Source organism: Callospermophilus lateralis, chromosome X (assembly GCF_048772815.1).
Source record: "Callospermophilus lateralis isolate mCalLat2 chromosome X, mCalLat2.hap1, whole genome shotgun sequence".
In the NCBI taxonomy this organism is placed as follows: Eukaryota; Metazoa; Chordata; class Mammalia; order Rodentia; family Sciuridae; genus Callospermophilus; species Callospermophilus lateralis.
The window spans coordinates 64,429,848-64,447,568 of NC_135325.1; the positions used below are offsets into that span (position 1 = coordinate 64,429,848).

Genomic DNA, 17,721 nt, shown 5'->3' on the forward strand with positions numbered 1-17,721 from the left:
TATATATATATATATATATATATATATATATATATATATATTTGGTACCAGAACAAATATTTTTTAACTATTTTTTTCAATCTCTATGGGTGTAGGCTATTCTTCCTTTTTAACATTTAAGTTGTTGTTTTCAATGTTCTCTTTACTTAAAGTTATTGTTAAGTTACTCTTTCTACATATTCTTGAAACTTCAAGAATTGATTTTGTGCCATAATATTCACCAACAACAAATATGTATATAGATCTATATATGGTGAAACATTTTAAGTGATTAAGAGTGAAAGAGTTATATGTAAGCTATAGTGCCCACACTAAAGTTTTCAATAGAGAGGTAGGTGGTATATTGGGTCATTATTTATGACTCCTTCTACATAGAATTTTTAATTCCTTTCCTTACCATTAACTAACATTTAAAAATCAAATTATATGAATTGTATTAATATAAAATGTTACAATTTGCACTGTTTGTGTTTCCATTAGGGTTTTTTTCTGTATTAAAAGGATGTCCTAAGCAAATCAGTGAGACCCTGTCACTAAATAAAATACAAAATAGGGCTGGAGATGTGGCTCAGTAGTTGAGTGCCTCCAAGTTCAAATCCCAGTACACCTCCAAAAAAAGGATGTGATAATATAATTCCTAAAGTCTTATCTATACAAGGATATACAAAAAAACTGTTAAAATATGCATTTTGAAGTAAAGCCAAAGTAAATAAACATTTATGGATGTGACAATGTGTAAATTTAATATTGACCTTGTTTCTCTGTTCGTGAGATTCTGAGTGATGCTTATTATCTTCTTATGCACTTATATAAAATAGGCTTTTTATAAAATTCCCATGGAAAATGCCTGAATAAGTGAACATTTAAAATGCATTTTTCAACTCTATTCACTCATCACCAGTTCTACTTTGATATCATACATTTGACTCACTCAGGAAATCTTTATTATTTGTGGCACAAATAAAACACTTTCACCCTGCTTGAGAGTCTTGTAATATCTTACTTAGAATATATAGTCAAATTTTAAGATGGAAAATATGCATTAACACTGAATTAACATCAATTATGAGTTTCATTTTGTTTTCTTCTTTTCTAGTGCAAGGGTGTAACTAAAATCTGTCATTACATAATTGCTCTGCCACCTGATATCCCAGGACCTGAAATACAAATTCCAGCTTTCATGAACCCTGAAGAGAGGCCATCTAGGGTTCAAGTGGTAAGCAGTTTTAAACAATGATTTATAATTAATGTAAAGAATGTATAAAAGGTTTACAAATGTCTCTCAAATTCTAAAACAGAAATCATTTATGCATTTTTAAAATTTCCTTCTAAAGTTTCTCAAAATATGCAATACATTAAATGGTACAATCTCATGTTTTCCTATGTAGTCATTATATTAATTTTAAGCAAATATATTACATACCATTGAAATATATGCCACAATTTAGTCAATCAATTATTGTCATATTTAGATGACTGCTAGTTTTCTGGTGCTGAAAATAAAACTGATATAATTATCTTTGTTAAATATATTTCTAAAATTTGGATAATTTCTTTGGATATATTCTCGATTATGATTACATTAAGTTTGTACAACTGTTTTAAAGATTATTTGTACTTTTAAATTATCTAGAAGAATTCTAACAATATTCCCACAGATATTGATTCTTATCACTTTTCCTTATTTCTGCAAGAATTATAAAATGAAATATAATTTTTTGTTTTAACTGCATGGACATTTTCTTACATATAATATATGTTTTGCTATTTTATCCATTTCTTTAACTTAATTGTTAGGGTAAATTATTCTTATTTGAAATTATCAAATATTCATTGTAGAAAAAATAGAAAAGCATTTAAAATATTTAGCTATTAGCAATATTTATGCATTTTCTTCCTGTCTTCTATTTATTTTTTACTTATATAATTATCAAACACACATTCACACATACACACATAAGTAGTTTGATTTAACCATGTGATAGAATATAGTCTACTTGATTTTTTTATTGTTGTGTATTAAATTATTTCATATTATCATTCTGCTATTATTATAAATAATGCATGGATACATATAATTGTGAAGATTCAAACATAAGGCTTTTCGGTTTCAGGACGAGGTGTAATTATTGGCCCAAGGTTTATGAACATCTTTAGCTTTCTTAATATATATTAATAAATTGTTTCACTAAATAACTACTCAATTTACACTTGTATCAGTATCATACATGTATAAGCAATTCATAATGCTTTTACAATTTAAGCAAATGGAATTATCTAAGTGAACAATAATCCTTATCATAATCATAATCACTTTTATTTTCCCAATCTAGTATGATGTTAAATGTTTTCCTTTATATTTGTTAGCCATTTTAGCCATTTTTTGGCTGGATTTTTTGTTCATAACCCTTGGAAATTAATCACTGGGGATTTAGTGATAATTTATTTTTATTATATTATTTATATGTGTATATGTGAAATTTGTTATAAATATTTTCACAGGAAACTTCGGTAAGGAATTTTAAGTTCAAAATTACAAAGAATAATTTCTAAATAAGTCAGATTGCATTTTTAAGGGTGCTATTTTCATCTATTAACAAATGATTTTATCTGTCTATGTGAATTTCCTATATTTTTAAGTAACATAGTTATGACTTACCTCCCCAAACGAAGGGTAAAATAATTTTCAGATTTTCTCCAACAGAAAGAATGATTTAATGGAAAAAATGTTCAAGCTATTGTATGAAGTATCTCTTCAAATATCCTGCTAGTTTTTTTCAGAATCATTTTCACCTTTTGCCAAATCTTTACTCTTATCTACCTTTGCATAATTAAATTATTTTCACAGTTACATGAAACACCTAACTTCAACATGACTTAATAAAAGTGAGTGGATAGAGATATATACTGAATGCAAAACGAATATGACATTGTATGCTGATGGTGATTTAAAATATTATTCAGTAAATTTGCTTTCTCAAAGGTAGTCAAATAGAATTTTAACATCATTATGCAAAATATATAAATCCAAAACATGTTGGGAAATAAAGCCCATAAATGCAGTGGGAAAGATATTATAAAATTAGTATAAACTAGAGCATGAACTAGTTTTCTTAAAATCTGTACTTTACCACTAACTACCTAGATATGAATTGAGATATGAATTGAGCCAGTAATATTTTTCTCTAATCTTTAGTTTTCTCATATATAAAATGAAGAACATGGGTGAATAACATCTGAGGTCACTTGTAGTTCTGTGATTTGAATATAGCTTAACAGGACCAAGTCTTACTTCTCTCCACAGTGTCCTTGCAAAAAAAATCATTGGCTAATGAAATTATTTGTGGTAAATTAATTCCTAACATGGAAATGGATTAAATGTTATCAATTTTCACCAAAATGTTTGTTTGTAACCACAGATTCTTCTGTATTAAGGGTGGAAGTAAAGGGGGTAGTAGTGTGAAGGATATCAAATAAAATTAACCAATACTGATTATTTGTTAAGCACAAGCAACAGGAAAGAATTCAAGTTTTGAAGAGCCTAGACATATACAGTTTGGGGTTATTCTTTAAAATTATTAATAAAAATAAACAAATTAAATATTTAGAATGAGAAAAATAACAATAGATTATGAATTTTAAAAAGTTGAAAAATATTGCAAGAGACAAATACTCTTGGGGTCTTAGAAGGGGCTTGTACAAGAGAGGGGCCCTGAGATGTACTTCATTTGCTTCATGGTAAATCCATCAATGGCATTGGCATGTTTTTCCTCTTCATACTTCTCTTTGGCTCCACTCCTTATCTTTAACAGTTCCTCTAACTCCATGGATACAAGTAACGTGAAAGAAGAAAACAACATTGGAAGTCAAACGTAAATACTATTATACATATGGCTTTGTGTCAGCAAGGAATGTACCAAGCCAGTATGTGTCCTTCTTATTCAACTACCTGAATTATTTTTGTTTTATCTCATTAAGTGCTGACCATAACATTGCAACCATTTTCACATGGGCAAATAGGTGTTAGGGGATGCTTTCATTTAAATAGCTAAAGAAATTTACCCACAAATGTCGGCATATCCAAACTCCATATGTAATGACCAAGTTTCTCATCTGAGTCTATTGTTTTATGTTCAGGGAAGTGTACTGGCATGGTGACATCTTCTCTACCAACATCTTTTCATGCTCATCTTTCATCTAAAATGTTTGTTCCATGTGCTTTCTGTGCATTTGTTTTGTGGATAATTATGAGCAATGGTTTGATCAAAGGATTAAGAGAAACAATCATGTTTTTCTTGTGACAGTCCAAAAATTCTTATGAATTCTGAGCCTTTATCACATGCTATAGTTTTTTAATTATGGTTTCCTCTGCTTTTTGTCAACTATCTAAAACATAACATTTGCAATATCTCAATCCTATAAGTAAACAATGATACTATACTCAATTATGAAATCTACTATGTTCCAAGAAATTGTGATATCAAAGCCAATTCTTATTATGAACATCAGCAATCCAAAACAAAAATTAAACACAAGATATTTAACTATATCTTTGGAATATAGCTTATAACATGGTAATTAATAGATGTGGAAATAATTCAATATGATTTGAAGAAACTTATAGAAGAAAGTTTCCAGAAATGTATAGATTGCAGGAAAATTCAGCCTTAGTGTGCAAGAAAGAAAAAAATTAAGAAGTAAGTGTATTTTTTCTAAGACAACCAAAAGTATATCCAGTGTGTTTTAACATTTAAAAATTTATTATTTTACTCTGTGGGCTTTGTTGTTTTAAAACAAATCAACAGTGGAATCATTTTCAAATAATAAAAGGTTACAAAAGAATTACAAAGTACATGCTTATATGGTGAAACATTGCACAGCTATGATATTTTCATTATAAAATTCATCAAAAAAGAAATATTTTGTATCCCCAAAATGTGTCATATGATCCATTATGGAAATCTGTTATTTAGATTTAAAAATGATTGTGTTCTTCTACCTTTACCAACCAGGTTTCAGATTTTATCTACTCCCATGTGACAATGGCAAACAATGAACTATGTTACAAAATTATTGAGCTTAGATATTCCATCTTTGCTCAGAAGGAAAATGTTGGAATCACTTAGCTGACACTGTTTCCATTCTAATGGCAGGACCCAGAATATAACCCAGTAGCCCACATCAGACACTAACTAGGCTTGCTATATTATGGATGAACCTTTCTGGAGCAACCCATTGACCACTGATTGATCTTGATATGCATACAGCAGTAGATAGCCTGAGTAAGATAGCTGTGTTATATTATGTTCACCTGTAAGATATTTTACAAAAGCTCAGATTTAAAGAATGAAAAATAGACTTGGAAATCACAAAGTAGGTTTCATAATCTTTGTGCTTCCTTATTTTCCCATTCCATCTCTTTTTCTTTCCCTCCATGCTCTCTTCCATTTACTTCCAATGTGGTATAATTAGTTACTGGCCTACCCATAACCTTTCTTCCACAAATGTTTCCCCAGTGAATTTCAGTTCTATAAACAAAAAAAATAAAAAACAGCCATGACCCTAAAAAGTAAACTTCCTGAAAGACACAATTGTTCTCTTGAATAAAAGAAGATAATTTTGTCTCACACAATTTTTAAAAATCTGCTTGTATACAATTAGCCAATATTTGCACAATCACATTGTTTACTTTAACATACATCATTTCTTTTGAAATATATACCATGATCTCATTTTGTACTCAAATGTTCTCTGGTAGACAGGGCAGTAATGATTATCATACCTACTTTTAAAGTTTTAAAAATCAAGACATAGATGTACAATATGCCCTTCTACCGCTTTTTGCCACTGATATATGTCAAGTTCAGTTGTGTCATCAAAATCACCTATTTATTCATTTAATCATCTGTGGTCAGGTATCTTGCCTCAGAATATAATGCAAAATTTCACCACTGTCCAAAACGATGGCCCCCTATCCAACTCTAAATCCCTTTTAATCTCAGATTATAACCTTACCTCCCTCTTCAGAAAAAAATATTGGGCCAATGAATTATGAACTTCTTGTGAGTACCTCCAATAATGGCAAACTTGGCATTTGTTGTCAACATTATGACTGAAAAGAACCAGAAATGCTTGACAATTTTTAAAAAGCTTCAAAGACATTGGGAAGCTAATAGTCAAAGAAAAATACGGGACCAAAATTGGAAAAGTAAGGAAACCAAGACTGTAAAATTATGCAAGACAGAAGACAATGACATCAGAAAAAAAAAATGGAATGCTACTTTTTAAAATGAGCAAAGTGCTGAAAGAAAATAACTGTCAACTTAGAATGCTATGTCCTTTCAAAATGTCCTTCAAAAATGAAAGTGAATATAGACTTTCTGAACAAGATGAACTGAGAAATCGTTACTGAAACATCCAACAAAAGTTCTTCAGAAGAAGAAAATTGATCCCTGATGGAAACTTGAGGATGCAGAAAAGAATGAGGAGCAACAAAAATGGTAAATATGTATGTAAATCTAAATGATTATTGACTGTGTACAGTGGTAATAACAATAACAATGATTTGGGGCTTAAAATATATAAATTTATACTCATTACAACAGTAAAAAATAGGAAGGGAGGAGGGTAAATTGAGTTTACATGTTCTAGGGTCTTTGCATTATCCAAGAAGTAAGAAAGTACTGTGAGAAACCATGAATGCTTATGGTAACAACTAAAAGAATAATAAAATATGTATAGCTATAAATCAATATAGGGGAAATTGGTAGTATTAGCTGAAGATAAAACAAGAAAGGATAAAAATTGGCAGGATAACTGGGTATTCAGTAGTAAGGTGGTAGATTTACACACAAATACCAGTAATAACACTAAATTCAAATATAGAAAAAGCTCCAATTAAAAGAAAAAAGAAATGTCATATGAGGTAGGAAAAAACCCTAGAGGCTGTTTACAAGAAATTCACCTAATATAAAAATATACAATACTTGAAGGTAAATAGAAAAAAAATGTGCCATTTAAATAGTTGTTAAAAGAAAGCTGGTATATCAGACTTAAGCAGACTTTGAGACTAAAAAAATTACTAGAGATAAAGATGGTTATTTCAAAAATTAAAAATGTTAGTTTCACCAGAAAAATGAAGCAATTTTAAATATATATGCATATAATCATAACATAGGCACAAATTAAACGAAAAGTTGTAAATCTCTCAGTCTCAAACTTACAAAATTATTCTTATCCATAGGCAATCTTACTTCATTCCCCTGCAGGTACAGTGAGACAATTTCTCCTCCATTATAAATATAATCCTCTTATCCTCTTGTGTCTTCCAGTACCTTGTTTCTTTTAATTTTTGTTTACATATTGACTTTTCTACTCACTTATTTATTCCTTACAGTCAATATATAGACACTCTCAAGTGTCTCCCATTCCACAAAATAAAATAGTCCTTTATTTTGCTTCTTTTAACTATTTTATTGTCTTCTTCACTTTTAATCCAAGATTACTAGAAAGACAATGTTATGAATCCCTTACCTCCTTTCCCCTGCTCCACCCTCAGAAATTAAGCTCCTGCTTTAACTGCTCTCCTGAAACATTAGACCTCATCTTATTTATATGCAATGCAGTTGATCACTGCTTCTTTGAAACTTTCCTCCATTAACTTTTGTGCAATTACATTTCCTGGATTCTTCTCCTAATTATCTGGCCATATTTCTCAGTGTTTTTCATGAGATTCAGTTTATTTGTTCCATAATTATTGATGTTCTACTGTACTTTCTCCTGAAGTGTTTTTCGTCTGCTCCCTTTACATCTGTGTTTTTCAGAGTATGTTCATTTGACTATACAGTCACTTGTTAAAAATGCAGATTCATGCCAGGCACCATGGCAGAAGCCTGTAATCCCAGGGGTTCAGGAGGCTGAGTCAGGAAGATTACAAATTCAAAGTCAGTGTCAGCAATTTACCCAGCCTCTAAGCAATTTAGTGAGATCCTATCTCAAAGCTTAAAAAAAAAGGTGTATATCTGGGGATGTGGCTTACTGGTTAAGTGATGCTGAATTCAAACCCTGATACAAAAAAAAAAAAAAAAACATGTAGATTAATGAACTGTTCTTTCACATCTTCTAGATCAGAATCTAAAAAAGTGGGCCCAGAAATATGTAGTTTTAAAAGAAACTCTCAGTGTTTCTGATGCAAACCAATGTTTGTGAAGCACTGCTTCCCTTTAGGTAATTTCACTTTAAGGAAATTGCCAATTTTCTACTATTCATATGCTGATAACTTCCAAACTATGTATCTTCACTTAGATTTCTCCCTCAAGTAAAAACTTAATTATGATTATATTGTGTGTTAAAAGGAGGAATACAGAAATGTGATTCAGGACACAGAGTACTGTATTAAGAAGTCATAAAACTTAGGTTTGCCATCTTGGTTGTATTAATTACTAGCTGTATGATCATTGTTAATTCACTGAAGTTCATATACTTATCTGTACAAATAAAAGTGCTGTCATAAACTAAGTCAAATAAAATTATACAAGTTTCCTTGGAAATAAAATAAAGTTAATGATACCCAATAAGGTTACTAAGAGGATAAATAGTGCTCAATAAAATTGAGATCATTAATGGTTAATATGATTAGGATACTAGTGAATATTCTAATGTTTCATATCTTAATCAGCTATTGTTTATAGAGAATTCCAGCAACTCATTTATCTCCTTACTTTCCAATCAAAAAGTAGAAACATAAATGAAATGTAACAAGTGAAAATTTTCAAAACAGAATAAAAATTGCAAATTTTCTATGGGGATAATTATTCTTTCTCAAGAAAAACAGTGTTAAGTGTAATCTGATTATCTTTGAAAGAGAAATTTACTATGAATCTACAAAAAGTTGCTTTTGACAGTTAAGCACAATGAGCTTATGTAGAAGTAAAAAAAATTTAATAATTACAAAGACATATTTTGCCTCAAATTGGGGTACTGCAGAATAGAAATAGAGCAGCTATTTAGTCAATTGATTAACCAATCAAAGATTTGATATTGTCTTAGGCACCCACTATATGCCAGTCACCCCCTGCTTTGATAAAGAGGATATGCCACGTCTCTCAAAATTGCAGTCTAACAAAGGGCAGTATAGTAAAAGAGTTATTTGAACTAAGAAAAATTTAAACTTTAATTCCTTTATCATGGTATCATTCTAAATTAATTCTTCATGGATCTCTTGTGGATGATATAAATCTTTTTTAATATTTATTTCTTAGTTGTAATTGGACACAATACCTTATTTATTTATTTCTATGTGGTGCTGAGGATGGAACCCAGGGCCCTGCACTTCCTAAGCGAGTGCTCTACTGCTGAACCACAACCTCAGCCCTGGATGGTATAAATCTTAGCAAGCAATGAAAGTATTAATTTGAGGGTAAATTACCCAAATCAGTATGACTTAATTTATCTCAGAAAGGAGACAATCATTAGTAGTTTATAGAAGACACCATTATATTTGGTTATGATATCTTTCTAATTTTTTATATGATGCTGCGGTAAGGCCAGTTTGTCCGACATAAATGTCTACCAACAACAACCATGAAATTTTAGTATATATATATAGTGAACTTATGTTTCTGTTCCTTAAGTTATCTTTTTCATAAGCACTCCTCAATGCAAGTAGATATACTAACATTGTGGCTGCTTAAATAATTATTTTGTTTTGTCTGATAATTTTAATTTAAATAATAATAAAAACAGAATCTGTAATAATACTGGGGACATTTTAAACAGGGGATTGTGGACAGGAGAGAAAAATGGGAACTGACTTGTTCCTTGGTGTAAGGAAAAGCCAGTTTTATATATTATGGGAATAGTGAACTAGAAGAAATCATATTGTTGCCTCAGAACTAATAATAACTAATTGGTTTTAAGTGAGTTATTCCTACCTCTAAAATTTTGAAAATAATTTACTTGGGTAAATGCAGTCTGTTTCTTCCTTCATGAATTCAAGCAAACTTTATTTTCATCTACTTAAGCATATTATTGTTCTTTATAATAACTAAATCATTTTAAAATTTTATTGGTTCTTCTGCCTACATGGGAATCCAAGCAAATCAATTTTTAAAATATCAACTATCATTTTTCCCCCACAACCCATTTTCCCTAAGATAGATGAAAATGGGGAAAATATGGCCCTATGTCATCACTAAGGTTTTTGTTTGTTTGATTTACAAACTATGTAATGGACTTATTCTTAAAAGCAAATTAACTCTTTATTTCAATTGTAATCATATATCAATATTTAGAACTCTAGCTTCCTAGCATCCTATTTGATTCTGGATCCTATCATCCCAGCTAAGGTTCTTTATTTTTAATGTTACTCTAATACTTAAGAACATTTAACATTTTTTCATATGTTCGATTCAAATTGCATGCATCAGTTTTTAGCTACCAAAGACGAGTGGAGGACACTAAAGGGATGGGACTGGTTAATATAGGGAAATATCATAGGCAATAAATCACAAATTTTATTGTTGGCAGCATATATTAATTATTTTGGGCTTCACTTTTGCTAATTTTTCAAATTTTCTGGAAAAAAACCTTGATCAGTGCAAGTGTTTTAAGTCAAGTTTTTGTCAGTGTTTTTTAAAATAGCAGTGATTTTAAAGATAACAGTAATTTAAAATTACATCAGGTATCATTCAACATATCAAATTATGAAATAAAGTTATTAGCTGCACTTTTGAAATAAAACCATTTATAGTGTCAAAGATAAAGAAAGCCAAACACTTGTTAAAGAAAGTTAAAACAAATTTTATTCAGTAATAACTATGGAAATAGCAGAGAGATCTCACTGAAACCTGATCTCAACTCTACCAAAACAAAAGGCAGGAAACTGTAAATACTGAGGTTTGCTAAAGAGAATGTACTAATGGACTTAAAAGAGAGAGTTTGGTCCATGTGAGTAGGCCATATGGGTTTGTTAATTCATACTTATACAAGGGAGAGACAAACTTCTCTTATATTTATGACAGGAGGTAGTGGTATAAGTGGGACCAATGTGATCATGAAACTTAGGCCCTTACCCTCCCATAGGGACTAGAAATAAGAGGTATCTCTTTGAATGGTTGCATTTGAAAGATGATTGTATGATTCTTGGGGAGATAGTTCTGTGTTGTAGATGATTTATGTCTCAATAGGAAGAGAGAATTATTCATAATTGCCAGCTTTTAAAAATAATTCTTTTAAGAAGAGGTTAATGGCCTATTGTCCTATGATGAGGACCAGCCTAAAATGAACAGTTAACTCTCCTAGTTTTTAGCTGTTGTAGGAAGTCATTTTAAGGAAGGCTGGGATCATAGTAGGAACATGACCTTGTCTGACAGAAACCATGCTAGAGTTTCTTCAAGTCTCTTATTGCAGGGATTTATGTGGAGTGATTATGATTTTTCAGAAGAAATTCATTTGTCATTTGGGTTGCTACAAATTAATGCTGTAATTGATAGGGACATGAAGATGTGAGTGGCAGAACATGAGGTTAAGGGAATAATTCTATAAAATGGGCCTACAGTGCTGACCCCCTACATGCTTTATATTAGCTTTATATTAGTAGAGAGATTCTTAAGCTGTGTCACTTAGGGATTTCTTGGAAAAATTAGGGCTTTCATGTGCTACATCACATATTTTAGACCAATGTGGGAGATAAATATTGGGGCTAGATAATCATATCAGCAAAACAGAAATACAGAACAAGCTCACTTATATAGGAGATTAAAAAGACTTGTCTGTCTCAATTTCATTTTGAAACAAACTTGTGACTCTGACAATCTTTTTTATCTTTATTTTTATTTATTTATTTTTATGTGATGCTGAAGACCAAAGCCAGTGCCTCATGCATGCAAGGCAAGCACTCTACCAATGAGGTATAACCCCAACCCTGGGAGTCCTATGTGGTAGTTGTTGGGCACTCCTGTCTAAGAACCCTTCTTTTATAGCCTCCTGTCTTACTGTTGGTAGCATTGACACAAGCATTCATCTTAAGTTACATTAAAAGAACCATTGTATTTTGCTGGTAAATGGAAATAAATGGGGAATATCATGCTAAATGAAATAGGCCCAACTGAGAAACTCAAAGATTCAATGTTTTCTCTCTTAGGTGGAAGCTAGAATAAAATAAAGGAAAGTGGGAGGGAAGGACAAAATATCATAAAGACAATGGGAAGATTGGCAAGAGTCAGAGTCAGAGTGGAGGGGAGGGTTAATGGAGGTAATGCTGAATGAATTCTTTTTTTTTTAAATTAATTTTTACTGTTGGTTGTTCAAAACATTACATAGTTCTTGATATAACATATTTCACACTTTCATTCAAGTGGGATATGAACTCCCATTTTTACCCCGTATACAGATTGCAGAATCACATCAGTTGCACATCCATTGATTTACATATTGCCATACTAGTGTCTGTTATATTCTGCTCCCTTTCCTATCCTCTACTATCCCCCTTCCCCCCCTCCCCTCCCCTCTTCACTCTCTACCCCCTCTACTGTAATTCATTTCTCCCCCTTATATTTTTCCCCCATTCCCCTCACTTCCTCTTGAATGTAATTTTGTATACCCCTGAGGGTCTCCTTCCATTTACATGCAATTTCCCTTCTCTCTCCCTTTCCCTCCCACCTCTCATCCCTGTTTAATGTTAATCTTCTTCTCATGCTCTTCGTCCCTACTCTGTTCTTAGTTACTCTCCTTATATCAAAGAAGACATTTGGCATTTGTTTTTAAGGGATTGGCTAGCTTCACTTAGCATAATCTGCTCTAATGCCATCCATTTCCCTCCAAATTCTATGATTTTGTCATTTTTTAATGCAGAGTAATACTCCATTGTGTATAAATGCCACATTTTTTTTTATCCATTCGTCTATTGAAGGGCATCTAGGTTGGTTCCACAGTCTTGCTATTGTGAATTGTGCTGCTATGAACATGGATGTAGCAGTGTACCTATAGTGTGCTCTTTTTAGGTCTTTAGGGAATAGACTGAATAGGGGAATAGCTGGGTTAAATGGTGGTTCCATTCTGAGCTTTCCAAGAAATCTCCATACTGCTTTCCAAATTGGCTGCACCAGTTTGCAGTCCCACCAGCAATGTACAAGTGAAACCTTTTTCCCACATCCTCGCCAGCACTTGTTGTTGTTTGACTTCCTAAAGGCTGCCAATCTTACTGGAGTGAGATGGTATCTTAGGGTGGTTTTGATTTGCATTTCTCTGACTGCTAGAGATGGTGAGCATTTTTTCATGTACTTATTGATTGATTGTATGTCCTCCTCTGAGAAGTGTCTGTTCAGGTCCTTGGCCCATTTGTTGATTAGGTTATATGTTATCTTATTGTCTAAGTTTTTTAGTAATTTGTATATTCTGGATATTAGGGCTCTGTCTGAAGTGTGAGGAGTAAAGATTTGTTCCCAGGACGTAGGCTCCCTATTTACCTCTCTTATTTTTTTTTTTTTTTTTTTGCTGAGAAAAAACTTTCTAGTTTGAGTAAGTCCCATTTGTTGATTCTAGTTATTAACTCTTGTGCTATGGGTATCCTATTGAGGAATTTGGAGCCCGACCCCACAGTATGTAGATCATAGCCAACTTTTTCTTCTATCAGACGTCATGTCTCTGATTTGATATCAAGTTCCTTGATCCACTTTGAGTTAACTTTTGTGCATGGCGAGAGAAAGAGATTCAGTTTCATTTTGTTGCATATGGATTTCCAGTTTCACCAACACCATTTGTTGAAGATGCTATCCTTCCTCCATTGTATGCTTTTCGTCCCTTTATCAAATATAAGATAGTTGTAATTTTGTGGATTGGTTTCTGTGTCCTCTATTCTGTACCATTGGTACACCCGCCTGTTTTGGTACCAGTACCATGCTGTTTTTGTTACTATTGCTCTGTAGTATAGTTTGAAGTCTGGTATAGCTATACCGCCTGATTCACACTTCCTGCTTAGCATTGTTTTGCTATTCTGGGTCTTTTATTTTTCCATATGAATTTCATGATTGCTTTCTCTATTTCTACAAGAAATGCCGTTGGGATTTTGATTGGCATTGCATTAAACCTATAGAGAACTTTTGGTAATATCGCCATTTTGATGATGTTAGTTCTACCTATCCATGAACAGGGTATATTTTTCCATCTTCTAAGATCTTCTTCTATTTCTCTCTTTAGGGTTCTGTAGTTTTCATTGTATAAGTCACCTCTTTTGTTAGGTTGATTCCCTAGTATTTTATTTTTTTTGAGGATATTGTGAATGGAGTGGTTGTCCTCATTTCCATTTCAGAGGATTTGTCGCTGATATACAGGAATGCCTTTGATTTATGCGTGTTGATTTTATATCCTGCCACTTTGCTGAATTCATTTATTAGCTCTAATAGTTTCTTTGTAGACCCTTTTGGGTCTGCTAGGTATAGAATCATGTCACCTGCAAATAGTGATAATTTGAGTTATTCTTTTCCTATTTTTATGCATTTAATTTCTTTCGTCTGTCTAATTGCTCTGGCCAGTGATTCGAGAACTATGTTGAACAGAAGTGGTGAGAGAGGGCATCCCTGTCTTGTTCCAGATTTTAGAGGGAATGCCTTCAGTTTTTCTCCATTCAGAATGATGCTAGCCTGAGGCTTAGCATAGATTGCTTTTATAATATTGAGGTATGTTCCTGTTATCCCTAGATTTTCTAGAGTTTTGAACATAAAGGGATGCTGTACTTTGTCGAATGCTTTTTCCGCATCTATCGAGATGATTATATGGTTCTTATTTTTAAGCCTATCGATGTGGTGAATAACATTTATTGATTTCCGTATATTGAACCAACCTTGCATCCCAGGGATAAATCCTACCTGATCATGGTGCACAATTTTTTTGATATGTTTTTGTATCCGGTTCACCAGAATTTTATTGAGGATTTTTGCATCTAGGTTCATTAGAGATATTGGTCTGTAGTTTTCTTTCTTTGAAGTGTCTTTGTCTGGTTTAGGAATCAGGGTGACATTGGCCTCGTAGAATGAATTTGGAAGTTCTTCCTCTTTTAATATTTCCTGAAATAGCTTGAAAAGTATTGGTATTAGTTCCTTTTTAAAGGTTTTGTAAAACTCTGCTGTATACCCATCCGGTCCTGGGCTTTTCTTAGTTGGTAGTCTTTTGATGGTTTCTTCTATTTCCTCAATTGATATTGGTCTGTTTAGGTTGTCAATATCCTCCTGACTCAATCTGGGCAGATCATATGACTTAAGAAATTTATCGATGCCTTCACTATCTTCTATTTTATTGGAGTATAAGGATTCAAAATAATTTCTGATAATCTTCTGTATTTCTGAAGTGTCTGTTGTGATATTGCCTTTTTCATCCCGTATGCTAGTAATTTGAGTTCTCTCTCTTCTTCTCTTCGTTAGTGTGGCTAAGGGTCTGTCGATTTTATTTATCTTTTCAAAGAACCAACTTTTAGTTTTGTCAATTGTTTCAATTGTTTCTTTTGTTTCGATTTCATTAATTTCAGCTCTGATTTTAATTATTTCTTGCCTTCTACTTCTTTTGCTGTTGTTTTGATCTTCTTTTTCTAGGATTTTGAGATGAAGTATTAGATCATTTATTTGTTGGTTTTTTCTTTTTTTAAGGAATGAACTCCAAGCAATAAATTTTCCTCTTAGAACTGCTTTCAATGTGTCCCATAGATTCTGATATGTTGTGTCTGTGTTTTCATTTATCTCTAAGAATTCTTTAAATTCCTCCTTGATGTCTTCTATAACCCATTGATCATTCAGTAACCTATTGTTCATTCTCCAAGTGATGCATGATTTTTCCTTCCTTCTTTTATCGTTGATTTTCAATTTCATTCCATTATGATCAGATAAGATGCATGGTATTATCTCTACTCCTTTATATTGTCTAAGAGTTGCCCTGTGACATAATATATGATCTATTTTTGAGAAGGATCCATGTGCTGCTGAGAAAAAAGTGTAACTGCTTGATCTTGGGTGGTATATTCTATATATGTCAATTAAGTCTAGGTTATTAATTGTGTTATTGAGTTCTGTAGTTTCGTTATTCAACTTTTGTTTGGAAGATCTGTCCAGTGGTGAGAGAGGTGTGTTGAAGTCTCCCATGATTATTGTATGGTGGTCTATTAGACTCTTGAACTTGAGAACAGTTTGTTTGATGAACATAGCTGCACCATTGTTTGGGGCATATATATTTATGATTGTTATGTCTTGTTGGTGTATGGTTCCCTTGAGCAGTATGTAGTGTCCCTCTTTATCTCTTTTGATTAACTTTGGCTTGAAATCTATTTTATTTGGTATGAGTATGGACACTCCTGCTTGTTTCCGAAGTCCGTATGAGTGATATGATTTTTCCCAACCTTTTACCTTCAGTCTATGTATGTCTTTTCCTATCAAATGCGTCTCCTGAAGGCAGCATATTGTTGGGTCTTGTTTTGTGATCCATTCTACTAGCCTGTGTCTCTTAATTGGTGAGTTTAAGCCATTAACATTTAGGGTTATTATTGAGATATGGGTTGTTCTTCCAGCCATAATTGTTTATTTATGTTACTAAACATGGTTTGTTTTCCTCTTTGATTATTCCCCCCCCTTTACTGTACTACCTCCCGCTGTTGGTTTTCATTGATATTTTCCATTTCCTCTTCCTATAATATTTTGCCGAGGATGTTTTGAAGAGATGGTTTTCTAGCTGCAAATTCTTCCATCCTGAAGCTTAATTTCACTGGATACACAATTCTTGGTTGGAACCCATTTTCTTTCAGTGTTTGAAATATGTTATTCCAGGATCTTCTAGCTTTCAGAGTCTGTGTTGAAAGATCAGCTGTTATCCTGATTGGTTTACCCCTAAATGTAATCTGCTTCCTTTCTCTTGTAGCTTTTAAAATTCTCTCCTTATTCTGCATGTTGGGCATCTTCATTATGATGTGTCTAGGTGTGGATCTCTTATGATTTTGCACATTCAGCGTCCTGTAGGCTTCTAGGATTTGGGATTCTGTCTCATTCTTCAAGTCTGGGAAGTTTTCTCGTATTATTTCATTGAATAGATTGCTCATTCCTTTGGTTTGGACCTTTATACCTTCCTGTATCCCAATGACTCTTAAGTTTGGTCTCTTTATGTTATCCCATATTTCTTGAATGTTCTGCTCATGGTTTCTTAACAGTTTTGCTGAGCTGTCTATGTTCTTCTCCAGTTGAAATACTTTGTCTTCATTGTCTGATGTTCTATCTTCTAAGTGTTCTACTCTGCTGGTAGTATTCTCAATTGAGTTTTTAAGTTGGTTTATTGCTTCCTGCATTTCTAGGATTTCTGTTTGTTTGTTTTTTATAACATCTATCTCCCTGTATAATTGATCTTTTGCTTCTTGGATTTGTTTATGTAATTCATTGTCGAAGTGGTCGAAGTGGTCTTTCATTGTCTGATTTTGCTGTCTAATGTCTTCCTTGAGACTCCAGATCATCTGAAGCATGTATATCCTGAATTCTTTATCTGACATTCTATCTGCTGCAGATATTTCCTCTTCTAAAGTTGAGTTGACCTGCATTGCTTGTGGTCCGTTCTTTCCTTCTGTTTTCATACTGATCGTGTTTCTTTCTGCTTGTTGAAACTGTTGTGTTATTGATTTTCCCCCTATATATTTATATTGCTCTTGTATAGTTGCAAAGTCTCCCTTGCAGGTGTGGGTGGCGGCTCTGCCCCTCC

The 17,721-nt window shown here is 32.5% G+C and overlaps 1 protein-coding gene across 1 annotated transcript in view; it reads left to right on the forward strand.

Moving 5' to 3' along the window:
• The window catches only part of LOC143638576 (uncharacterized), a 452,770-nt gene that overhangs the window by 201,701 nt on the left and 233,348 nt on the right, over window positions 1-17,721 (forward strand). Inside the window, exon 9 of the mRNA XM_077106457.1 lies at window positions 1,097-1,216. Within this exon, the coding sequence (XP_076962572.1) occupies window positions 1,097-1,216 (120 nt within the window). The remainder of the gene's footprint in view (window positions 1-1,096; window positions 1,217-17,721) is intronic.